Source organism: Armigeres subalbatus, chromosome 2 (assembly GCF_024139115.2).
Source record: "Armigeres subalbatus isolate Guangzhou_Male chromosome 2, GZ_Asu_2, whole genome shotgun sequence".
Taxonomy (NCBI): domain Eukaryota; kingdom Metazoa; phylum Arthropoda; class Insecta; order Diptera; family Culicidae; genus Armigeres; species Armigeres subalbatus.
In genome coordinates this window covers 24,706,339-24,733,128 of record NC_085140.1, presented here as the reverse complement: position 1 = coordinate 24,733,128, position 26,790 = coordinate 24,706,339, and the positions used below count along the sequence as shown (strand labels likewise).

At 39.6% G+C, this 26,790-nt stretch overlaps 1 protein-coding gene across 1 annotated transcript in view; it reads left to right on the top strand.

Moving 5' to 3' along the window:
- Positions 1–25,983, top strand: part of LOC134218266 (uncharacterized) — an 87,383-nt gene extending 61,400 nt beyond the window's left edge. Inside the window, exons 5-10 of the mRNA XM_062697197.1 lie at positions 9,582–9,857; positions 9,924–10,169; positions 10,665–10,890; positions 10,970–11,144; positions 11,285–11,427; positions 25,248–25,983. Coding sequence (XP_062553181.1) covers positions 9,582–9,857; positions 9,924–10,169; positions 10,665–10,890; positions 10,970–11,144; positions 11,285–11,427; positions 25,248–25,463 — 1,282 coding nt within the window. The 3' untranslated portion in view covers positions 25,464–25,983. The remainder of the gene's footprint in view (positions 1–9,581; positions 9,858–9,923; positions 10,170–10,664; positions 10,891–10,969; positions 11,145–11,284; positions 11,428–25,247) is intronic.
- The last annotated feature ends 807 nt before the right edge of the window (positions 25,984–26,790 follow it).

Below are 26,790 nucleotides of genomic sequence, written 5' to 3'. Positions count from 1 at the left end.
CATCAAAGGAATGTTGAAGCTGAACTTCAGCTGATCAGTCTTCGGCATCCAGATGAGCCCAAGGGTTTTGATGGATGTATCCGGTACCAAGTTGATTCCATTCCCCGCTCGAATTGCTAAATTATCTTCAGAAAGACCTTAGGACTGTTGGATGCCCACTTCCGTCTAAAACCGCCTCTTTCAGTCATTTGGCTCGGCTGCTTTCGCAACTCGGAGGTTTCTTCCATCGTGTCTGCTCCCGTGATGAGCGGAAGTGTCTTCGCTCGCCGCACGTGATCCGAGGGAATATGCCTTTTGCTCATGAATCCAATGCCAGCTGTTTGAGGGTCCTTGTGGTCAAATACGGTGTTGGTTTGGTACCTTAAGTAAATTCATAAAAGCTGATGTTGTCCTGAGGACCTGAGCGCCACAAGATGCAGTGCAGTGGCCTTTCCTCCGGGTGAACTCAAATCTGCCGAAACATCTTCTCGACGTTAGAAACGAGCATTATTTGCTTGGTACGGCTTCGCATGGGTGATTAATCTGAGCTCATCCTGTATCACCGGTCCAGAACAACACGTCATTGATCGATATGCCGGTCTATGTTACGCAGGAGGCCTTGAACACCATCCTGACTTTGGTAGTGGTGCTGTCTTCCTTGAAAACGGGACCACCGCCATTTTGTTATTAAGATCGCCCCTTCGACCGTTTCCATGTGTCCCAGCGATTCATATTCCTCCATGCAGTCGTGGTAACTTTTTAGGAAGGTTTGCATTCCTTGCCAGCCGTTGCTCCGTACCTTGAATACTGCCTTCTTTCTTCGGGAGTATAACCATATACCGGCCATTGTTATTTTGTTATTTGTTGGACTATGTGTTGGGACATCGTTTTTCCTCTTGTGCAAGTACCTTCATGGAACCAACTTCTTCGCTAGACAGAAATGGGCAACTAGAAAATCCATATTCTCTGTTTTGGAAGCGTTGCATGTAGTGTGCAGATCCTGGTGAGAGTTGGATGAGTCTCCACCCTCACACTACGCCTCCGAAAACTGATTCATTCAGTGTCGGCAATTGGTTGCCTAGGTTGATGCCTTGACCGATTTCGCAGAAATCGAAAAAATATTCGATACCGAGCACCAAGTCCACCCTGCTTGACTCGAAGCAAGCGGGATCTGCCAGTTTGATTCCTGGAGCTATCGACCAACCATTGTAGGAGATGGCAGATTAACCGTTACGTTGCTGGCAAGAAAGAAGAAATTCGCCATCGCACCAACGCTCATATTTTGTGTTTGACCTTGATTCTTGCTTGACCAATTCTACGTACCGAAATATCCACCTTTTCTCGTTGGGTCTTCATCCGTTGGCTCAGACGCTCCGTGATAAAGTTTCGCTCTGAGCCCGAATCCAAAAGAGCGCGAGCAGGAAACCTTCCATCTTGGTCATCTTCCACGTCGACGATCGCAGTTGCCACTAACTTGCGAAGAATTGCCTTGCCTCTTGAAAGGAGGCTTCCGAGCCTCTTGAAAGGAGGCTTCCGAGCCTCTTGAAAGGAGGCTTCCGAGCCTCTTGAAAGGAGGCTTCCGAGCCTCTTGAAAGGAGGCTTCCGAGCCTCTTGAAAGGAGGCTTCTGAGCCTCTTGAAAGGAGGCTTCTGAGCCTCTTGAAAGGAGGCTTCTGAGCCTCTTGAAAGGAGGCTTCTGAGCCTCTTGAAAGGAGGCTTCCTGAGCCTCTTGAAAGGAGGCTTCTGAGCCTCTTGAAATGAAGCTTCGAGCTTCTTGGAAGGAGGCTTCTGAGCCTCTTGAAAGGAGGCTTGAGCCTCTTGAAAGGAGGCTTCCTGAGCCTCTTGAAAGGAGGCTTCCGAACCTCTTAAAGACAGGCTTTCGAGCCACTTAAAAAGAGCTTCAAAGCCTCTTAAAGGGCTTCAAAGCCTCTTGAAAGGAGGCTTTCGAGGAAAAATTCCGAACCTCTTGAAGGCAGGCTTCGAGCCTCTTAAGAAAGCCTCTTGAAAGGAGGCATCCGAGCATATTCGTCGTTTCGTCTTGAAAGGAGGATTCCAAGAAAAATTCGAACCTCTTGAAGACAGGCTTTCGAGCCTCTTACAAAGGGCTTCAGAACCTCTTGAAAAGGAAGCTTCCAAGCCTCTTGCAAGGAGGCTTTCGGGGAAAAATTCCGAGCATCTAGAAGACCGGCTTTCGAGCCTCTTAAAAAGGGCTTCAGATTCTCTTGAAAGAAGGCTTCAGAACCTCATGAAAGGAGGCTACAGAGCATCTTTAAAAGAAAGGCCTTTTGGAAGGAGGCTTGATTTTATTTCGAAAGCATATTATTCAATATTTTGTTTCGATCAGGTAGACGTTTGTCCTTATGATCTTTTGTCCAACAGCCCTTCATACATTACTCTGCTTGGGATAGATCTTCTGCTTCTTATTGGCATTACATCTTCATACTGGGACAGAGCCGCCTCGCAGCTTAGTGTTCAGTTCATTGAGCACTTCCACAGTTATTAACTGCGAGGTTTCTAAGCCAGGTTACCATATTTTTGCATTCGTATATTATGAGGCTAGCACGATGATAATTTCACGCATTTTTGTTCGAGGTACCCCCTGGAGCCAGCGAAACTTCCTCCCAACCTCGGCGGGTCACCGGGTCTAAACGTTTGATGAGAGGATTGTCTGGAAAGAGATCCTTATACTCTGCTGGCTTGACAACATGGTCTAGAGTATGCACAATTCTTTCGAACGGAGGAAGACTAAAGAGCAACTTAACCTGCCTTTTCTTGAGTGGCTTACTATTATTGAAACGTATGGTAAGTGCGTCTCATGCGATCTTGTAATTATCCTGCGTAATCTTCAAAGGATCTATCAAAGCCTTTGGTTCTCCCTGAAGACACTCCTCTAAATAATGATTTTTGTCCACCTCCGGAAGATCAGTCCGCCAGTGAATCAAGGAAGTGAACAAGTCACGGAAACTAATCCACTCGTCGATGTCGCCATTGCATTCAACAGTCATTGACTGCAGCTTGATCTACGGCAGTCGCACATGGTCGAGGACACCGTGCACCATCGAGTCGTTAGCACACGTTGACTGGTCCGGCTCCGGTAAACCCTGCAGCTCCTTTGGCTTGCTCGTAAAAGATGATTTTGATCGGTAGTATTGATCGCTGTAGATGAGACGATATTTGTAGAAAGTCTCGTCGTCCTCATCTCAACCAATGTTTAACCGTACTTCCAAAGTTCACCAATCCTATCTAAGCGCGTGTTGGCAACAGTCGCGGTAATGGCTTTATCGTAATGTTGAACGATCCTCCGAATATCGTCCAGGCTGACTTGAATTTCCCCCAGCTTCACGACGAAAGCCTTCAACGATGTCAGATTACGGGGCGCCATGATGATTGAAGTTACTCGCACACGTAACGGTAAGAGAGACGACTGGTGTAGTGATCCACGTGATTCCTGGCACAGTGAAATGTGTCACCAATCCACGTAAACCAAGCAGGAACACTGAATCTCTAAGGGTCGATTGAACGCTAGTCGTTAAACAGCACAGCTCACCGAGGGCATAAAGCAGGCCATATACTACTGTATGTATATTACCTTCAAAAATAAGTGGCAGTACCCGAACGATAATCCAAATCGTAGTTTAAATATTGTGACACGATGGTGGTTATTGTTGCCCAGCGCCAACGCAAATAGGTAGGAAACCAAAACGGGAAAGCAAGGTGTAATATCCAAATGGACATCCGGTGACATATACCTTCCTGACCTTCACCTTGACAGATAACTGTTGCAGAGACCTCTTCTGTTAACTTGTAGCCTCACGTTGCGGAGGTGGGTGGTTAATTGGGGGTAGATCCAATCGTCAAAAAACGTTCTAAATAAACATGATCGAGGTGAAGACAGTTCTGATTGCTGCGCCGTCGCATTGGGAACCACTAGATCACCTCTCCAATAGTAATGTGTGGCTCCAACAGGTGTAAATCGTGAAAACACGTCGAAAAAAATGGCGTTAGAATCCAGAAATCTTCGCTTCGGCCGAACATCTGAACTTGTTTAATTTACCTGGGAGATAAACCATACCACTGGTTCAGCAGCTCGGCAATTCCATAGGGGATGAAACCTTGACGCACAGCTTTGACAAATCCTTTGGCCAGTCTAATACGGGCGGATGGTTCTCAAGTACTGAAGCGCTCCAGATCGACTGCCAGTATCGTCCAAACGCACTCCAATTGTAATCAATAAATCACCACGCAGCTCACCGTCAGATTCAAATGCAGATTTTGATGAAATTCCAATTTAAAAAAGGATTTTTTGTTTTCGCTTCGGCAGGACATATAAATTGTTCCAACTTACCAACACATTGGGCTCCATTCGATGAATGTCCAAACCGAGCCAGTGTTGTTTGGATAATGCGCAACCTCCAATAATCCCCTGTTGTGTAAAAAGCCAATTGTCCGTATTCAATGATGGCGCGAATCTGAGTGCAGTATGACTCCAAGCGATAGTGATGGTATTTCTAATGTTCCTTCCGTGGCCGTATCCGGTTCGAAGGATCAAAATGTTGAGGGACCGGGTTATTACCTCCTCCGATTTCCTTGGTGGCTCCCTAACACTCGATCAGTTTAATTGGATAGAGTGACTGTCGGCTGTCGGCGGATCTTCTTCGTTTGGATTGCGGCTAGGATCAGAGATGCCAGATTTGAAGACATGTCTTCAATTTGAAGACATTTGAATCTCTGTGAAGACATTTATTTCGTGAAGACATTTTGAAGACTTTTCAAAATATTTGAAGACTTATCTACTTATTTGAAGATACTTGAAGACAATCAATAAGCCAGCGAGAGAAAATATAATTTTATTTCTTAGTTATAAATTCTGCGACTTCTATATATGGTCGGGGTTCAGCCAAATCACACCAAGCGCCAATGAAATATTTCCTATTTTTTGCCAAGGTTTTCATGTAATAGATTCACTTGGTCAAAAATCGCATCGGACATCGTTCAACGCCATAGCTGAGGATCCCTTACAACAAATGTACGCATGACTTAACATGAAATACTTTCCGTTTGTCTTTTGCGAACAAAATATCACAAGTTAGTCAAAAAGCCGCTTGGTGCGGTTTGGCTGAATCCCAACCATATGTAAATTATGCAAAAAAATACAAAAGTTATAATAGTCTTTGTCTGGGGCTTAGAATCTCAAACATAAAAATACATTCACACTAGCTGGCTGATAAATGCAACGCATTTCAGACTTCATACGTACGCACTCAACTTAAAGTTAGGCGCTGGTTAAAAAATTCCCGATGGTGTTCATATAAGAAGGTATTTCGATCATTACATTGGAACGCAATTGCCGTTTTATTTAACGGCAAAAATATATTAAACTCTTCTATGGCTTTATTTAATCTATTCAATCGTTGAGCTAGAACCTGATCTTTTTCTAAATTCCTTACGAATTCATTTGATCTTTTCGGTTTGTCCATGTAACTTTCGTCTAAATATTCGATGGGAAACCCTTTGAATTGTCTGTGAATTTTTAAAAGAATTTCCGATGAAAATTATGAGGAATTTCTTGTCTATATTCAAGAGAATTGAAATTGTAAATTCAGTACAAAATTTATATTTAATAATTTCCGTAAAAAAAACATAAAGAAAATCCTCCAAACTTTAAATGGAAAATTCATCTTGATTTCCACAATTCCCACAATAAATCCCTTTTAATTTCCACAAGAAAATTGTCTCAATTAATTTTCATTAAAAATTCTTACGAATGTCAATACGAAATTGAAATTATACTGGTGTTAAATGGGTATTTCTGGTTGGTACGTAAAAGAAATTCAGAGGAAACTTGCTACACACTTTTGTTAAATTTTTCCTTGAATTCCTTTGATTATTCTTCTAGAAATATTTTTAGACATTCTTCCAGTATTTACTCTGCGAATTCCTCTATGAATTTCTTCAAAAAATCGTCCTGGTATTCTTTCTGTAATCCCTCCAGGAAATTGTCCGGAAGTTTCAGGGTTTTTTTTTCCGAAAAATCCTCCAGGACTTCATTTGGAAGAAGTTCCAGAAGTTTCTCCAGAACTCCTTTAGTAGTTCCTTCACGAATTATTCCAGTAGTTCTTCCAGGATTTTTTCCAAAAGTTTTCCCGGGATTGCGGCGGAAGCTCCACAAGGGATCCCTCCGAAAGTTCTTGCTCTGGAAGATCTTTTAAGAAAGTTGCCGAATTACTCTCCAAGAATGCCTTCGGAAGTATACTATGAAATTTATCTGGTATTTCCTCCAGGATTGCTTTCGGAAATTTCTGCAGCAATACATCAGGAAGCTCCTCCAAGAATGCATCCAGAACTACCTCCAAGAATTTCTCCAGAAGTTTCTTCAGGAATTCCACCGGAAATTGCTTCAGTAATTCCTCAGGAATATCCGTCAAAAAACCATCAGGAAAATCCTTCAGGTATTCCTCCAGAAAAAAAAATATCCGGAATTCATCCTGAAGTTTCTACACGAATTCCTTCTTAAGTTCGTCCAAGAATTCCTCCGGAACTTCCTTCTGAACTTTTTCCGGAAGTTTCTTCAGTAAATCCTTTGGATGTTCCAACAGGAATTCCTCGGGAAATTTCTTAAGGAGACTTTCAGAAGTAATTAAAAGCTCCATCCAAAAGAGGTTATAAGAAGCTCCATCTGGAATTTATCCGGAAGTTGATCTAGAAATTTTACCGGAAGTTCCTTCAGAAAATTCTCTGGATGTTTCTTCAAGTATTTCACAGTAAATTTTGAATCCCAACAGGGTATTCTTTAAAAAGAAATTTGAAAGAATTCCACGTGAAAATTTAGTTAAAAATCCGACTCAGTACAAAATCCAGGGGAAACTCATCATAAAAAAATTAAATAATTTTAAAGAATATTATTCCACATCAGTAAAACAAGGAGATTATTGAATTTACAAACCTATTGGATTTTGAAATTTCTCGCTAATAATCATTATTTTAATATTGAAGACATTTGAAGACATTTTTAAACGACTTTGAAGACATATGAAAATATCTTCTGGCATCCCTGGCTAGGATAGGATGTGACAACTCAATTTTGACTGCCTTGCTGTTTCCTCAGTCGGTTGCTTCGACGAGGTGGTGGCCAGTGCTTCCAAATAATTTTTATGCGAAATCCGAAAAAAAAATTATTATTAAAATTTATGTTTTCTCGTCCATTTCTGCGATCATTCATCGTAACAGATGTTACGTACTAACAAAAGCCAGTTTTTTAAGTGGAATTAGATGAGTTTCAGAGTAAAAATGGCTTAAATGTGGTCAATGATGATTCAAAACGAGTATTTTAAATTAGCACAATTTTGAATTATTTTGAATCATTTATATATCATTTACTGGCCAGCATAAAATAATTTTACACAAAAAAAAATCAATAAAAAACTTTTTGCATATTTTCATGAATATCAATTTTTTGCACTAGCAACACGGCCAAGTTAACAATAAGCTACCCTTCTGAAAATGTGCCACCGCCACTTTTTGGCACATCCTATCCTAGGATTACGGTTACTAACACCGCTGGCATTCAGTGAAAATATCCCTTTAAGGCAAATTGCAAAACACACTCGCAGACATAGTAAAACACTGTATTTAATAAAACTAACAATTACACTACTCTGCATTTATTCGACTTAATACTAGATTAACAACGTTGATCTTAATTCCAAACACAGAATAAAACTCTTGGCTGAGCGAAGGCTAGTACGTGCGCCTGTGTATCAGTTGGACGATCGAAAGGTAACTAACAAAACTAGGTAACAAGACTGGTTGTCAACAGACGAATTATCGCGATCGCCGTGTCATCGGCGACGAATAACGAATCTCAGGAATTGAACGTTGCTCCTAACGAAAAACCAGACCCAAAGTATTGTATGCCAATCGACTTAATCCGATTAATTGAGCTAAAGTATTTTTTTTTTTTTTGTTAATAGAAGGATGAAGGTAAATCTGCAAACAGACACCTGAAGTTTTCACTCAGGGAGAGGGATTAACGAAAGACAGGCCCACTAAGCCCACCCAAGTAGTGGAAGGTTACCTGAGTAACCCTCTCTTCAAATAACCTGATCCCCCCAAGGTTGGTTGATGGTTGATTGGCTACAGCTCTTCGATGAACCTAAGCCGAATGGACTATTCTTCTCCACTGGACTCGATCCTGGGCCAATCGCTTCCAGTCGCCCTGAACATTGAGCGCCCTCAGGTCCTCTTCAACTGCAAAAAGCCATCGTGTACGCGGCCTTCCACAAAGCCTGCGGCCTCTTCCGGGTTCTCTACTAAATATTATCTTCGCTTGACGTTCTTCCGGCATACGAACAACGTGACCAGCCCACCGTAGTCTGCCGTGTTGTATAAGCTTAATAATATCCAGCCCTTTATATACCTGGTACAATTCGTGATTCATGCGACGCCGCCAGATACAGTTCTCTTGTTTACCGCCGAGTATTGTCCGCAGCACCTTACGCTCAAACACTCCAAAAGCTCTCCGATCAGCCTCCTTTAACGTCCATGTTTCATGGCCGTATAAAGCCACCGGAAGAATCAGAGTAGTATACAGCGCGGGTTTGTTTTCGTTTGCAGACTACGGGACTTAAGCTGGTTACGAAGTCCGTAATAAGCCCTATTTGCAGCTGCAATACGCCTTTTCACCTCGCGGGTAATATCATTATCGCACGTCACTAATGTTCCAAGATACACAAATTATTTCACCACTTCAAACTTTTCACCATCCAGCACCATTTCATTACCACCGCCACTAATGAACCCACGTTGATTGCCAGCGACCATGTACTTCGTTTTGCTGGTATTGATCGTGAGTCCAATCCTCGCTGTCTCCCTCTTAAAAGGCACAAAAGCCTCTTCCACGGCACGACGATCAATTCCGATAATATCGATATCGTCCGCAAAACCCAGGATCTTGTGATAATGGTACCGCTTCTTTGCACGCCAGCTCTCCTAATCGCTCCCTCGAGTGCTATATTGAACAGTAGATTCGCTATATTGAACAGTAGATCCCCCCAAGACTACCTTTAAAAAAATTAGAGGGGTAAACGTTCTTGGAACGTTCTGATGTTCGTAATCCAGGTGTTAAATCACAGTGTATTTTTTTTACCACGAGTTCGGGAACGCTTTTACCGCGTTTGCTAAACGAGCTTAAGAAATATTACGGCAAACAACTCAACTTGCATAGAGCTGATATGGGACTCTTATGCAAATAGAGGTGTATATTTACAAAGTAATATAGCATATGCTTTTTGACATGAAATTATTTGATTTTGAATAGCTTTTTTTCTCATTCAAACATTTAATGTCCAACTGCTCCGAACGACTAAGATTTTAATCAGGTTACAATACATTTCATGTTCTCAAACTATATTTTTTGTCATTCTACGGAAAATTCGCATAAATGCCATTTTCATTCACAGTAATCATTACGAAAGCGAAAGAAGCCGAAAACAAACTCCGGTTTTGATCGTGACGTAACTTTTTTCTCTTTCCATTTCAATTCCATATTTCTTTCAACACATTTTTCTCCAAATGAAAAAAAAATAAAACAAAAACCCTGATCTAGGTCCATTTGCTGCTTTTTGATCCTGTGTTTCCACATGCAATGGTACACATTTTTCACCATCCAAAATTCCGCCCTGATGTTCCACTACGCGGAGCAGGTTCGCTATCAGATAATCAGCAATGCTCCGCTGCTGGTGGATGTCTTCTTCGCCATCAGCGGCTTCCTGGTGACGTACAACTTCGTGCGAAATCCCAGCAAAATTCAGGAGGTCAGTTCCAACAGCTTGTGGCAAAACGCGAAGCTGTACGGAAAAATGCTTCTTCACCGGTACTTGAGGTACGTCTCGATGGCCAACCGGAAGAAAGTACCCGCAACCCACCATCATTATGCGTCTCGTTTCAGGCTCTCGCCTCTCTACTTGATGATCACCGCAGTCGGCGAATTGATGACCAGCTACGTCGTGGAGAAGTCCAAATTCTGGGTGCACGAGCGGACCGATCTCCGCTGCCAGCAGTACTGGTGGCGCAACGTGCTTTACATCCAAAACCTCTACAACATCGACGACCTCTGCCTGAACTGGACCTGGTCATTGGCCTGCGAGATGCAGTATTACATGATCTCCGTCGGGCTGCTTTTCGTCTATGCCAAGTACGTATGCACGTTTTCGGCTCACACACACTTTGCGGCTTTTTTTTGTATTCGCGCACACTCAACTTTGGCTGCCCACTTCTGACGGCTCCGCGGGCCGGTGCCGGGTGCGCGCGCCTTTCTTCTTTTCATTCATTCAGCTTTGGCGATGTTGCCAAACGAGTTTAATAATCGACGTACTCTCACTCTCTTTTGGCCTTGGATCTGAAGTACCGGGCCAAAGACCGGTTGCATCGTAATCGTGACATTATTTTTATTACTTTTTGCGAAATGTTCTCAGCCCTCATTTGGGTAGATGAGAGTACGTGTGAAGTGCGTGATAGTCTAATTGAGGAGATGTTTTTGTTCACATTATGCCCGAAATTAAAGCAAAAATAGCTTTATGACTTATTTAGTAATTTAGATTGACACGGTCTATGTAATGGCATTTCCCTCGTACGTATTTGTCTACAACCAAAGAATTTTTCCTTTTTGCTGAAAATTTGTCTGCAACAGGAACGCCAAACTAGGAAAATCGATCTACGTTGTTTTTGCGGCGGCAACTTTCGTGTTCAACATGGCCATCACGCTGATGTACCACTTCGTCCCGTCGTACGATGTTCTCTACAATACGGGTAGTGCCTTGTACGTGGCGCCCTGGGCTCGCATGTCCCCCTACGTGGTGGGAGTGTACTTCGGTTGGTTCCTGGCCATGGGCGGCAGCAACCTACAAATTACTGAGGTAGGTCCTATTTCTCAGCGCGTTCTCGACGGTGAATGTCTAAAAGATACAAGTTTTTTCCTTCTTTATGACTCGACAGAAACAATATCGCAAATACTGGATCCTGGCCTGCGTGGCGGTGTTCATCAGTATGCATTCGACCTTCAAGCGCAATTTCCCGTACCCGTTGGCGTCGACCGTCATGGTTATGGTTCGAATATTCGTGGCGTGGGCTGCCTGCTGGACCATTATCGCCACATCGGCCGGCTATTCGAGTAAGTATGATGATCGCGTTAGGATGCTGATATGATCTTGAAAATTTGGGTGAGACTTAATGATCGTAGAATAATGACCATTCAGGCAGATTGTAATAATTTGTGTTTTTTATCTGATATTTTTTTATGTCGCTTCACAGATGCAGTGACCCGATTCTTATCTTCGAAGTTTTTCATCCATACCAACAAGTTGACATACGCCATTTACCTGATCAACCCGCTGATTATCACCGCCGTATTCGGCCTTTCTGATGGCAGCGCTAACGCAGATCCCATTCCAACGGTAATTATGGTCTCACATTCTTTTGGATCACTGGCGTAGCTAGAAAAAGCTTGGGCTAGGAATATCAATAATGATATGGGAATCATGGAAGGATTAGTTATCAAACGAACGGGTTATCTAACGGTATAAAATGTCACCGATGGTTGAACCACAAAATTCGTGGTAAGATTTCAGGTGAACTTCGTCTGTGTATTTCTTAATTAGATTTTCAGAGTGACTTTCAATCATAAATTTTAGCGTTGATTATTTATTTTTTTAAAGTTGATTGATTAAATTCTGACCATATAATTGATTGAATGTTTATATGACCATATAGATTGGATGAATGAACGGATTTTTCAATTATAGGTCTGCATGTTGACGTCGTCGGAACTAGTAACGAAAACTAGTCGAAGTTATGAAAATTGATGCGCTTGAGTGCTGTTCGCAATTTGAAACTAAGTTTTCGGAATTATTTTTAGTTAATATTAAAAATAATTCAGAAAAATTCCGGAAACTTAGAATTTTTATGCGTAGAATTAGCAGTTAGATTTTATGCTAATGCGGGAATAAATATGTATGTAGAGACATTTTCCGTGTATCCATAAATAAGATAAGCATACTCCGTGATTGACTAAATCCTGGGAAATAGTACAGATAATCAGATGAAGTAAGCTATCCATTACAAGTGTGTAGTGTACGTTTCGGAAGTTCTTAAGTTTTCAGTCAATAACGGCCTTGTGATCAACGACTCTCGTTGCTACTAGAGACCGAGTACACCTCTCCATTGCTCATTACTTTTGAAGAATTATTACGCTTTATGTCATCAAGCTTTCAACACTTCCTCATACATGCATACGAGCATATAGTGGCGAATAGTGCATTGATTGGTCAATCAACTCCTTGTGACTAATTTTTTTGTGAGAAAATTGAAGGCTTTTAATATTTTGTATACCAGTGTGAGCCATTTGCATTGAGTTATAATCAAAAACAACCAGGCCTGAGATAAAAGTTGAAATTTCACACGAGTGATGGCAATTTAAAATACGGTAGATTGGTTTCTGCATGGTAGGAAATGGTTTTTGACTAAACTTGCCTCAAACCTCTAGTAAATTTAGGTCACTTACTTTTTTCATCTATTTGACAGACTCAGACGTGAATAACACTTAACGAAGCCGAGGCTCTTTATGATATAAAGTGAATTACTTGTTATGTGTATGAGGTTGTCTACCACAATTTGCCCCTTGTTGAATTACAGTTACATCATATATAACTAATAAATCCATAAAAGCTGTTGAAGCTTTTTTCATTGCTTAAGTTCTTTAGTCATAATAATCACCAAAAGGAAAATTTGCATATTATTTAGAACTTCATAGAACATGCAAAAAACGTTAAATGGAGAACTCAAAAAATATGATGAAAAACCATTTTCAGGTGTGTCGGCATGAAACATAACAAATCTCTTATAGTAATGAAATCATGAATTTGGCGTCTTCGACAAAGTTTTGCAGCAGAACTTTTTCTACTACTTCAGTGGAGACACAAACCTTTTGTATTGTAGATCGGAACAGAACAAATTTTTGATCTCAGTTTTAGGGGGATTGATTTGGACTAAATATCTGGAGACCGAATGACATTAAATACCATAATAAAGGTACTATTACTTGAAGGCTCTGAAAACACGATTTTAGCCACTGTGTGGCGTTCTAAATAAAAACACGATCAAACGTGCATTATTTTATTTCTTTACTGGCCGTACAAAGCAGATCCAAATATTCCAATTTTACGATCATTATGAGTGCTAAATAATCACAAAAAGCTGATTAGTCCTCTAGTACCACATTTTTGTGTTCGTTCAAAATCACAACTTTGCTTTCCAAAAACGATCTGCGAGCAATACAAATTTTAATTCTAGATGTCAACTATTTGAAATTTTGAATTTTTATAATTTTGTTTTTCTATTTTTTTGTCTGGTGAAATAATTTCTTGAATACATAATTTTTTTTATTTTTAAACATATTAAAAGTTTGAAAACTATTATTCAATGATGACTAATAGCTTTTTTTATTTTCAGTGTTTATTTTTTATATTCTGTTTGAAAAATGGATAAGTGTTTAAGGGTGCATCATTCACTATAGTCTTCTATTGAATAAGGTTTGTTGTGGAAGAACACTAAAGTGCCGTGGCAGAAATGCCGTCGAACACCGTTCAGCCGAATCCCATTTGGCCGAAGGCCACTAGGCCGAAAATTGTTTGGCGCCGCCGACGACAGTTTTTGGCACGCCGCCGACATTTTCGCATCGGCGCGCTGCCGTTTCAAATTTGTCTCGCCGCTGATCTATAATTTTCCACGCTGATTCAAATTTTTAGTGGAGACTCCAAAGATTCAGTACAATTCCCATAAAATTTCCTGGCAACAACTCTACAACATCACGTTGAAACTCCAGAGAATTTTTCGTGAACATACCAATTATTTCCATGAAAATTAGATTATTAAAATTCCATACAATATCTTGTTGAAATTTTGAAAAGCTCTCCGTAAAAACTAAGCGTGAAAATCGCAAAGGAGTTCCCGTTGAAATTTAAAAAAAATCTAATTGAAATTGAATTTTTGAACAGAAAAAAGTCGTTCGGCAGAAAGCCACAAGGCTGAAAGTTATTGGGCCGAATATGTCGTTTAACCGAAAAGACTATTTGGTAGAACCTTCACGAGCAAACCGATAACTTTTTTTAATGTTGTGAAATCATCGATTATGTTTACTTAATATGATATCTTTTTGATCTTTCTAACGGTTAAAATAACAAAACGTAATAGCAGAAATATCTCACTGTGACATTCAATCATAAACTATTCCTGCTGTCGATGAGAGCAAATCAAAAACTAGTTTTGATATTGGTTTCCGATAACAAAATAAAACACAGTTTGATGTCATATCATTCAAAATAGTAATCTACAGCAAAATGGGATCAAAATATGTAATCAATCATAATGCTTTATACATATTACGAATTATGACTCAATTTGATGTCAAAATCAAAATATGTTTTTTATACGATCTGATTATGTTTTCAGACTTCGCTAGGATATCTAGCCTAAAGTTATTCGGTTATTCATTTGATCGAACAGTTCCTTTGGCTAAAAAAATTGTGAATATGTCCTTCGGCCGAAATAGTCGTGTGGTTGAAAAGGACTTTCGGTCGAAAGTGTCGTTCGGCTGTATTGGTCATTTTAGATATTTTTAAGCCAATAACGGGAGAATCTTTTGATTTTCGCCTCGAAATTTTAACTGCATAGCTATGTTCCTATTGAGTTTCTGTTGAGTATTCTTCGAAATTCACACAGAAAATTGTGACTGCATCTCTTTTGCTTTACGTTGACTTCCCCAATCTAGATTATATAAGACGGTTAGTTTTTTTATCCTTTATTAGAGTGTTTTTTTTTGCAGGGAGAAGTTCATCACTAAACGGCTAGTTTGGCATAGCCAACATTAAAACATCAAAAAAATGCTCGGAATTTTTGAGGATTTTTTTGGATTTCTTCAGAAAATTCTTTCTGTTTTCGATTATAAATTCTTGGTAAGTTCCATTGACCGAAAGCGACAGACGGCCGAACTCGCAATTTGGCCGAAAAAGTTGTTTGCTCTACCAGGTTGTCCGGCTGAAACGATCATTAGCCAAAAATGCCATTTTGCGGAAATAGTTTTTTGACAGAATGAACCATTTTGGCCGAAAAAGTCATTTGGTCCAACGGGTAATACGGCCAAATTTCAATGACTGATCCTCGTACAGAGCGGATAATATGGTCAGAAATGGCGAAATGGTCTTTTTGTCTATTGACCATTGAACAAAATTATGTGGCCTCTCTATTTTTAAGTCGATCGCCTTTAGGCCAAAAGACATCTAACCAGGTAACATTTAGCAAAACTAAACGTTTCACGGAAACTGTTATCAGGTCAAAACTGGTTTGACCGAAAATGTAGTTTGGCCGCAAGCAATGGCTGTGGCGATGGCAAAACGAAAATTTTGGCAGACTTGTAAAAAGTTGTTTACCCTAACTATTTGGCTGAATTTGCCGTTTGGACGAAAAAGTCGTTTGACCGAAATTAGATGGCTTTTGGCTTAAAGGCCAGTATCAATTTATAAAGTAGAGAGGTTACAAAATTTCGCTCAAGGGTCGTTTGACAATTAGCCTTTTCAATGTAAATGTTATTAGGCCAAATGGATGGATATTTTCATTAAATTATCCGTTCAGTTATTGACATTTGGCCGTAGCTATATTTTCGGACAAATATTCCATTCTGCTAAACGACCATTTCGGCCAAACAGCATGTTTGGGCTGATGACCTATTCGGCCAAACGACCTATTAGGGCAAACGACTATTTGGGCCAAATTCCCAGTTCGGCCGTGTGTCGATTGCGACCAATGGGATTTTCCAACAATTTGTTATTGACAATACATTAGTCGTTCAATAACTGCAACACGTTTTCGTTTCAGTTAGCCAATGACGTTCGATAACTGCGACGCATTCAAGACGGCAAACAATTGTCAGACGGCGTCAGAATAGAAGTGCACCTGATTGTTCAGCGCTATGCAGCTAGCATCGACATTGACATAGTTTTGAAGCTCAGCTGTCCGATAACTGCCAAACTGATGTAACTATCGAAATGCTGTTAAAAGCATTGCAGTTGAATTACTTTCAGTTATCGAACGTCTAATGTACAAATAATTTCCCGTAGAAACCCAATAATTTTTCGTGGAGACATTTTGAACAATCCTCCATGGAAATTCTAAAGAAGTTTCCGTTAAACTTACGGACAGTTTCTCGTGAACATTCCAGAGATTTTTTCTTGAAAACTCTTTAGTCTCCCGCGGAGCAATTTACTATTTTATTGTTGGCCATGCCAAGCTAGCCGTCTTTATTATTCTAGACTGAGAAAGCCAACGGTTAAACACCTATTCTACCAACCGCACTCTCCTACAATTATCTAGAATTTTCAAAGAATACTCAACAGAAATTCAACAGGAACTTTTCGTAAATTTCTGAAATTTTTCCTGTAGAAATTAAGAACATTTTTTGAGAAAATTATGAAGTTTCTCATGCAAATTGCGACGATATTTCTGCTGAAATTCCAAACAATTTTATTTATTACAAAGACCTTCTCTTGGTAATTCAAAAGATTGCTCGAAAATATTTTCCAAATTATGGAAAAACTTATAGATTTTTCTGGAGAAGTTCATTAGATTTTTCATGCGAAATTCAAAAGATTTTTCTTTTAATGTCTTGAAAATATCCCGAAAAAATTAAAAAAAAAATCTTATAGAATCGTAATGAAAAAAAATCGCCACGCCGATTCACGCCGCCGCCGTCGGCTAAAATGGCTTTTGGCGTGACGCCGAAAACGCCGCCGCTGCCGACCAAAATTTTGACATACGCCGCCGCCGACGAATATCGGACCGGCGCACACCTCTACTTGTCACTACTTACTGTGAAAAGTGAGTAGTGCGAAAAGAGAAGAGAGACGTCTCAATACTCACTTCTCGCTGTAAAAAGTGAGAAGCGCGAAGTTAGCAGTGAGACGTCTCACTACTCACTTTTTACAGTGAGAAGTGAGAAATGAGACATGAGAAGTAAGACGTCTCACTTTTCACTCCTTATTTCTCACTTCTTACTGTAAAAAATAGGTAGCGCGAAGTAAGTAGTGAGACGTCTTACTACTAACGTCGCGCTACTTATTTTTTACAGTGAGAAGTGGGAAATGAGGAGTGAGAAGTGAGACGCCTCACGCATCATACCAAACGAAAGGCCCCTACAGTGAGAAAGTAAATGTGAAAAATGATAAATGAGAAGTAAGAAGGCTAAATAATTATTTCTCTCTTTCTACTCTTCACTTCTCCCATCCAAGGATGTTATCGATCATTTAGTGATCTGCGTTCGATCATTTAGTAGTTTGTCAATAACTCATTCCAGAGGCCTAATTTGAAAATATATTGTATGGTGGACTTTTAGTGCGAAGGTTTTTCTACAACTCTCCTTAACAGGTCGATGTTCGAATTCCACTATTAAAGGAGTTATGGTGCTATTTGCTATATCTATACTAAATTATAACAAAATATGCAATCATTTAGTATAAGTTACTGCTACTAGCGCTATAGCCCCGTTATTAGTGAAATTCAAACAACGATCTGTTTCGCAGAGTTGTAGATAAACCTTTGCACTAAAAGTCCACCATACAACACATTTTGAAATTTAGCCTCTGGAATGAGTTATAGACAAACTACTAAATGATCGAACGCTGATTACTAAATGATCGATAACATCCTTGCTCCCATCCCATTTTTCACTTCTCATTCCATACTTATCACTTCTCAAAGATCATTAATAACTTCACACTTTTCACATTCGTTTGTGTTCGGACAAACGACATTTCGATCATATGAACTTTTCCGCCCTCCTAGTCTAGCGGTAAGATGCGCGGCTTTAAAGCAAGACCATGCTAAGGATGCCTGGGTTCAATTCCCGGTGCCGGTCTAGGCAATTTTCAGTTTGGAAATTGTCTCGACTTTTCTGGGCATAAAAGTATCATCGTGTTAGCCTCATGATATACGAATGCAAAAATGGTAACTTTGCTTAGAAACCTCGCGGGTAACAACTGTGGAAGTGCTGAATGTACACTAAGCAGCGATGCGGCAATAAGAAGAAGAAAACCTTTTCGATCAAACCACATTTTCGGCCGTATGACCTGTTCAGCCAAATGGCCTTTTCTGCCAAACGACTATTTTGGTCAAGCAACTTTTTCGGCCGATTGACCTGCACGACAAAACGATTTTTCGTCTAAATTTTTTTTTGGCCGAACGACGATTTCGGTCAAATGCTTTGTTGGGCTTAACAATTTTTTTTTGGCTCAATGACCAGTTCTGCCAAACATTCAATTCGACTAGATCTCTTTGGTATCCTATAATCACGTCAGACGTAATTTTCCGAGCAGCACCAAACTACGTGATCAATGTCATCGTAACCAGTTCCACACCTTCACAAGTTGCTATCGACAAGGTCTATTCTGTAGAGATGTGCGTTTAGTGAATAGTGATTGTTCATTTGTCTCGATATCACGCGAATGAAACCTCGTCTTAAGTCCGCATCTCTGAATAACGCTCGAGTAGACACTTTGAAAATTATGGAAAATAGCCACCGTCCAAGTTCGTTGTGCGTCCAATTCCTTGGCCCACTCTGAAGAGTATTCTGATGGATTAATGAAAAAACCCGTTGCTTAAGAATTGTCTATCATAAACCACACCTTGCTGTGCGCCCACCTTAGCTAGTGAGTCCGTCTTCCCATTATCATATCTAAAGTTGAAAGCTTACAATATCTTGGTAGCCAAATGTCGTCAGACGCGGTACCAGGATTGATAAAAGCGCAAGGAAAGGGCTGCCTTTGTGAGTGTTCGAAATATCTGGAAAAACACGCAAATATGGAACGATTCAAATATGACTTCCGCTTCTTTTTAAGATTTTTAAACCCCCCTCCCCCTCGGTCACGCTTTTCCGTAATCCTAGTACATGTACTGTCACAAAATCTTAGACACCTTCCTCACCCCACCCTAAAACTTGTGACCTCATTTCTGAACGACCCCTAAGTGAACGTACCAAAATCGGAATTTGGTAAGATCCATTAATTACGTAACTCAAAAATTGACCGTTTTCAACCTTCCCTCCTCCTATATCACACTTTTTGTATGAAGCAACTGAATTTTTTTTATGGGTTGTCGCACTTCGGGCGACCCTCCTCCTTTTCCAAGTGTTAAGTAGTTTATGAATGCAATCTTTTCAACTATAACGTAAAATTTGTGCTGTTATTCGCTAGTGAAACATGATATGTATCAGTGAGAACACAACGTGACTGCAGATGGTCATCTACAGATGCCTACGGTACATAATTCGTGCATGGTGACCTCACAACTGGATCTCAAACAACAAACTCCGTCGCCATTGTCAGCAAAGGGCGATAGCAACTGAAAATCGGGATCGTAACCCGAGCAGGAGTGACGACCTCGATAACAGAAATTTGTATGATTTAGCCTTGCATAAGAGGTAAAATACCAAAAAAATAATACCAAAAACTTATACGCAGAATACTTGAAGCATACCATGCTTAGGTATTTCAATACCAAACGAATAATAATTGGTTATGCATTTGGTATTGAAATTCATTTTAATAATTAAGTTTGTTATGGCTTAAATGTTGTGCATATCAGTTTTTGGTATTATTCCTTTGGTATTTTACCTCTTATGCAGGGCTAGTTCATAACAGAGTATGGTATCAATAACAGAATTAAGTATTATTGAGCCAATTTCTCCTGCTCGGGAAGTGGGGCTGGGTCGGCCACATTTTACGTAGGGGCGGAAACAAAATCTGTTTACAAGTACTAGACAGAAACCCAGCTGAACATCGCAATAAAGGCAGACCTAGAGGCTTATGACGGCGCAGCCTCAATAAATAAAAGAAGCCGACCAGAATCTAACTTGGAAACAGGATAAGGCGATACCTGGATATCGCCCAGGATGGAGATCTTTCAAGTCGACCCTTTGCTCCACTCGGTGTGTATAGGATCCATAAATAATCATCTTGCAAGAACGTTTCTTGGAAAACGCCACTTCCCATTCTCCAAACTTAAACAGTACGTCGACGTGTGTAGCTCGAAATTTTCTTCGTGCGCGCCCACGTACTACTCAGCCGATGCAAGTCTTTGCATCGATCGGTTCTTATCATTTGCCTTCTCTAAGCAATCTCAAACCACGCTTTGAAAGCTCCATATCGGCACATGCATTGAATGATTGAAGTCTTTTGACTGCTGTACTGCCGTGAATCGCATTGCTGTCCCATCTTTGCTGGGTTTTTGATTAATATGGCACAAATATGCGATTCACGGCAGTGTACACCGTCCAACGATTGTTCCGGTAGCCCCAAATTATCTACCGAATACACTTCAGACAAATGGGAACATGTGTCGCATCCGGGTTCCGAAATGCTCAGCATATCTGTTGCTCCATTAGTTCAATGAATGCACAAGAAATGCGCTCATTTGTTCAATAATCTATGGGCGTCTACAATGGCTTGTTCAACTATTGATTCACCGAGTCATTTTCCGCATAGTGTCACCAGCAGAATCGTGAAACCGGTTGATTATGGCTCCGGGTCAAGTAAACGATGATGACGTTTCCCTCAATTGTGTATACAACAAACTTCATCTTCACATGGCCAACAAGTACAGAAGAAGAGACAACATCGGCAGAGTTTGTTATCCTCGACAGAATGCGAGAAAATCAGCCGGATGACACACAACTATGCTTCTGGCTCCAGCATAAAATTCACGTTATTATTTTGCTGTGGGCGTTATTTTCGGATACAATATTGTTACCAAATATTCAAATTTGGTTTGCACCGTACTAACCGTGTTGTGTTGAATGACGGTCTTATTACAATTGAAATGAAAACCGAACACATTTTTCACGGCACGGAATACGTGGTACATAACGATAATAGTAATAAATTTATTCAAATAGCTTAACAACAATTACCCCATCACAGAAAACTAGTCCTGAAATGATGTTTTTGTTTACTAATTTTGAATTGTCAGTGGGGCCCACCTCGCGCTAACCCCAGAGATGCTAGCCACCATTTTTTCCCATTGGAGAGATAGGCGATGACAGTAGGGTGGAGAAAATATATTTTAGTTACTAGATAAAGATTGTCGCTTCGGTTCCCTTTGTTCTGCTGTCCGAAACATGTGTGGTACCTAACTGTCAAATCGTGTGTATTTTTCCTTCATTGACATTTAGATCCCCTATCCTCGCCAGTAAAATATGTTCCGGACAGCGACGACAGCGACAATGTTTATCTTGTAACTAAAATATCTTTTAATGCGAGGAATGTTTTTCTTAATGTTGCGCAACTCGCAACTCCAATTGGGAACCTCTAAATCAGTGTTCTCCAAAGTGCGTTCCGCGGGGCGCATGCAGGCCTCTAAGCATTTTCATACGGCCCGCGAAGGATTGCTGAGAATACACTACAAGTGGCCCATTAATAAGAATTATGACAGGAGAAGCTCTTTGTCATTCCCAATTTTTTGGTGTACTTGGAAACCCGTTAAGCTCCCATTATTAGGTAAGATCCACAAAGTACGTCACGCAAAAAGTAGCGATTTTCGACCCCCTCTTCCCTTCGTCACACATATTGAATAAAACTTTTGAATGTTTTGTATGAATCGTCACGATGCTCGGGACAAACCATCCCCTCTTAAAGCGTGACGTACTTTGTCGATGGCCCCTTATGATATTGAAGCATATATTGTGGATAATTCATTAAAATTCGAGAAATTCATATGTATATCAGGGTGTCTCCCCACCTGGAAAATACCTGGAATTATCAGGGAATTCCTTACATAATCAGGGAAATTAAGGCTTCATGACATGTCATTCAGAATGGCTGCCTTGCGGCATACCAACACAGTCAAACAATCACCCTCCCCACCCCTCGGATATGCACCGATAATTTTAATTCATATACTGACGACATACCTGACTATCTTCTCACTAAAAAAGTAAATCTGGACTTAGTTCGAAGTTCAATTTACGCGGCGGTACGATGATATTATCACATATCGCTTATAAGGGAAGATATATAAGCAAGTGAACAAAGTGAAAAAAATCCCCCAGTAACGCACCATGCCAACGACGTCGCCGGTTTCAACACTCTGCACGTCGTCGGTAGCGTCGTATACAAGCAATCATTGATCAGCAACAGACAGTGATGTCGATATGAACTATTGTGAAATCATAGCGGAAACATGTAAAATATCGATAAAACTAATCAATCTTTCCCTAACGCATTATGTATTGATGCAGTAATAATCTTATTGATTCTGTTTCGAAGTGCATTGTAAAAACTGAAAAATCGGAGCAAAAAATGATCTTGTTATTGGTGTGTTTGAGCAGCTGGCAACAACGGTTTAAGATGTAAACATAAACAGCCAGCATCGTGAAAACATAATCCATAAATATTCACCTAAACCAAAGAAAAACTGATGCTTTTCTGACAAATTCCATCAGTTAATCCCATACTTAGATTGTATTGATCAATACTGCGTGTAAATTGGGCTGAATTATTCCGAATACGTTCAATGTTTACTGTTGTCGGATGTTAACAAAAAATGAAACCCACGTGTATGCTTACTGAATTGGTATTGGAAGTTTCCACCACTACAAATCCATGCTTGATGATTTTTATGACACAATCACATAGAAATTTGAGTGTCACAACGCTTCACCTTAAGTGAACATGAGTGAAATTCTTTCTAAAGATGAAAAAAATCATTAAAAATGTTGGAATAAATATACCAATCAAATCTATTTGCCATCTTCAAAACAATTCCTGGAGAATTTCTGAAGCTATTCTTGGTGATATCTAGGAATTTATTCGGGAAATCAATCAGGGATTGCTTTGAAAATTCTTTTGAGTATTCCCTCGAAAATGTCTGGAGCAACTTTCGAAGGAATTCCGGGATCAGTTTTCAACGGAATTTTTCAAAGAAATCACTAAGAGTGTGTCTATGAGAATGATTAGTATTAGATTTTTCGTATGGTTTCTTTAAGAAATTCCCGAAAGAAAACCTGAAGGGATTTTCAAAACAAAAAAAAAAGTGTCAAGTGATTTGTGAAGGGCTTTTCTAAAGTAATCCTTGATAGAAAAGCCGAAGGAATCCCGAATGGATTTTTCAAAGGAGTTTCTAAAGGTATTCTCGAAGAATTTCCAAAGAATTCTTAAAAGCAAAATATCCGGAAAAACTCCTCCAGGTGTTTTCTAAAGCTTTCCTAAAAATCTAAAGGAATTTCAAAAAAATACCCGAAGCACTTTTCGAAGATTTTTACAGTAAAGCTGTAATAGAACGCTAGTGGCGCTGTAACTGTTGAAAGTATTCTGCCAAAATATGCTTCATTAAGCTTAATAGCCTATTCAGGTTACGATTAGATTATTTATCGTAATAAATATCATGTTAAAGCTGAGAAAGAAAATTGAATGTATGGGGATGGAATCAGGTAGTTGTTTATCATGATATTTATGATCATAAATGGCGTAATCTGAATAGGCTTGGCCGTTTGACACTTATAGTACCAGTACCTTGGCTGCTAGGTCCAAGCAAACTAGATGTTGGTCACGCGAACAGGTATAAGGACGTTAGGCATGAGTACGTTAGGCATAAAGGATGTTAAGCATAAAATGCCCCAAAAACAGCCCACGACATAAAGAAGGTATTATGCCTAACGTCATGGACCCAGCAATCTCATATTTTTGCATCAACACATTTCCTGAAGGAGTTTTTGTAAGAATATCTGAAGGATTTCCTGAAAAAAGTCCCAAACATATTTCCGGAACATTTCCAAGAAGTTTTCTTAAGTTTCTTAAAAAAAAAACAGCCGAAATTAAATTTCAAAGAAACATCCGAAAGAATTCTTAACCGAATTTCCAAAAAAATCCTGAAATTTTTTGTTTAAAGGATATCTGAAGAAATCTGCAAAGTATTTTATAAAGGTATTTCCAAGGGATTTTCACAATACATTTTCGAACAAACACCTAAAGGGATTTTAAAAAAAATCTTGATGGAATCGCCAAATGTATTTGCAAAGGAATTTCCGGAACAATTCCTTGAGATGTTTTCTAAAGTTTTAGCAAAGAAATTTTCAAATTAAATCTTGAAGGAAGTACTGAAGCATTTCTTAAAATCCGGTGGATTTTCCGATGGAATCTATGGAGAAGTTTTCAGAGGAATACCTGGAGGAATTTCCTATGTGATTTCTGAAGGAATTTTGATTGAATGGCTGAAGCAATTTCTGGGTGAACTTGCGAAGGAATTCCTGGATAAATTTCTTAAGTAATTTACCACATTGTTTATGTGAGGCTACCAAAAAATTATTAAAAAAAATATTTTTCGCAATATTTACTTTTTTGAATTTATTATTTTGCGGCCAAAATCTATGGCACGTTTGTTTTTACCTGGAAATTAATATAAAACACATGAAAAAAACTGGAAAAATCAGGGAATTTTGTTTTGACGGATGAGTAGACACCCTGTATGTGGATGTTATGTTGGCCGACAGCTTCATCGTAAATGGCGCATTCAAACTGAAAATCACTGTTTTTCGATGTTCTCCCATATATATTTTTTCCATATAAAATTATAACGAATTAAGCACCGTCTAAACATTGACGATTTGGCTGAAATTTGGTCCAGAGCACAAAATAGAATTATATAAGAGGGGGCCTATCAAAAATTTTGAAATAAGTGTTTTCTATAATAATTTGAGCTACTCTAGTGCCTATACTCGGTACACAAAAGCGTGACAGAAGGGAGAGGAGTGGTCTAATAATATCAAATAGTAGTGAACGTCATATCTGAATCACCCCTTTGGACGATTCTGGTATCCGACTCCAAAGCTGTCAATGAGGCGATGGTCTATGTCTTTTAACGATGATTAGTTGATTGAATTTTTGAGATAGTAAAACTATAATGCAGTATAATAATAATAATATGGATTATTCATGCGAAGTTTTCCGAAACCGGATCGACTTTACACTGAACTTTTCAAAACTGTGCAATTTCTATTTTGCTATGTAAAACTAAATTTTCGTTCGTAAATATTCCCCAGTAACAGAAAATCTCAGCTACGCCACTGTTTACACTATTTCAAGCACTCCATGGTTGGTCCATTTTCCTTTAGCACCAGTTTGTTAATTGATCACTCGCACTAATGTTCCCGTTATCTTCTCCATTCGGTGTTTCACAGCTCGTGATGGCCCTCGGGGTCACTGTGCTCTCGTATCTGGCAGCCGTCGCATTCACCGTTCTGTTCGAGATTCCGTACTGCATCATCTCCAATGAAATTTTGAAACTGAACAAGAAACCGCCCAGCTCAGCGGTGCCAGCGTCGTCGGCAGCTAAACAGGCGGCGGTGGAGGAAACCCTTTCGGTGTCAACTGGGGAGAGCAAGAAGCTCGAGTGAACGCGGGTGCGATCTGGGTCACGTTTTAAGCGGTTCGAGGAACGCAGAATAGCACACTTTTCGGGATTTCCGGCTCATATGGAAATTAGTTTTCCACCGGTTAATGTGATAAATGAAGTAAATGGGAAAACGAAGATGAATTAAAAAATCTCTTGTTTTTAGCTAGCTTACAGCACCACCGGTTCTCTATATTGATCTACTGATGGAAGAAAAGACATTAAAAATGATAGGATTTTTTAACATTTTACAAAGATTTTAATATGTAACTTTTTTAAGGACTGCTTAGCGTTATTTATTTGTATTGTTAATCGTTGGTAAGGCGTAACTTAAATCACTTTATTTGATTAGGGCTCGCATTGTTAGTTCGTAAATGTTTATGGAAACTAACATTCAAATCTCAAATAGAGTAAAAAATGACATCATAGAATTGTAAAAAAATGAGTATAAGCGGAATAAAGTGAATGAACTATACAAATGGTTTTATGAATGAAACTGCATTTTGTATGTAAATAGGCTAATACTTGATTATCAATTTATTAATCCGAACGCCCAGCCCAACCTACAAATTTGTAACATTATTTATCGTGTTTGAATGAGTTGTCAATCAGCGGTCGTTTCTCTTTATTGCAGTTCACAATAAATAATGGGATTTATTTGACAAAAAGGCACAACTGAGAAACATTGGCTGATCACTGTCATTTAAAATCAATCGATACCAACGTCGGACACATCATAGGTAAGAAAGGTGGCCACAACAAAACCGCATTTAACCGAGATTATGGCGTGTAATCTCTTTCCATGTTGATATTAGCGGACAGTCAGAGCAACCACATGTTTTTAACTCCGGCCAAAGTGACCCTGTGGTGGCTGATTGCAGGGTCTGATCGCAAAAAAAATCTTGCGTGGATTCGAATAAACGAGCACAAGCTTTTGTTTACGTAAGTGACTATGCGACGACAGGACGTCTATCGTAGCAAGCCGGTTCGATGAATGACCAAAAGAAAATACGTTGAAGTATTTGGCGAAGGACTACGTTTGATACTGAACGGTCTCGGTAAGCCTCAGGTCTTTGGAATCATTTTTGTTTCACTGTTTCATATGGAAGCCAGTATGCTGTCATGCTGTCACAAGGAAAAACATCAGATATTTTTTGCACGTAGAATTTTATAAAAATGCATCATCAGATTGTTACTCCTAAAACGAACAGTGGGTAATATCTGTGACATAACCGCTAAGTGGACGTAGGACTTGACTTGACCATGCCTTTAAGATACATAATATGTCCAAATTTATCACATCAACTATTTTGGATAAATAATCGGCGGTG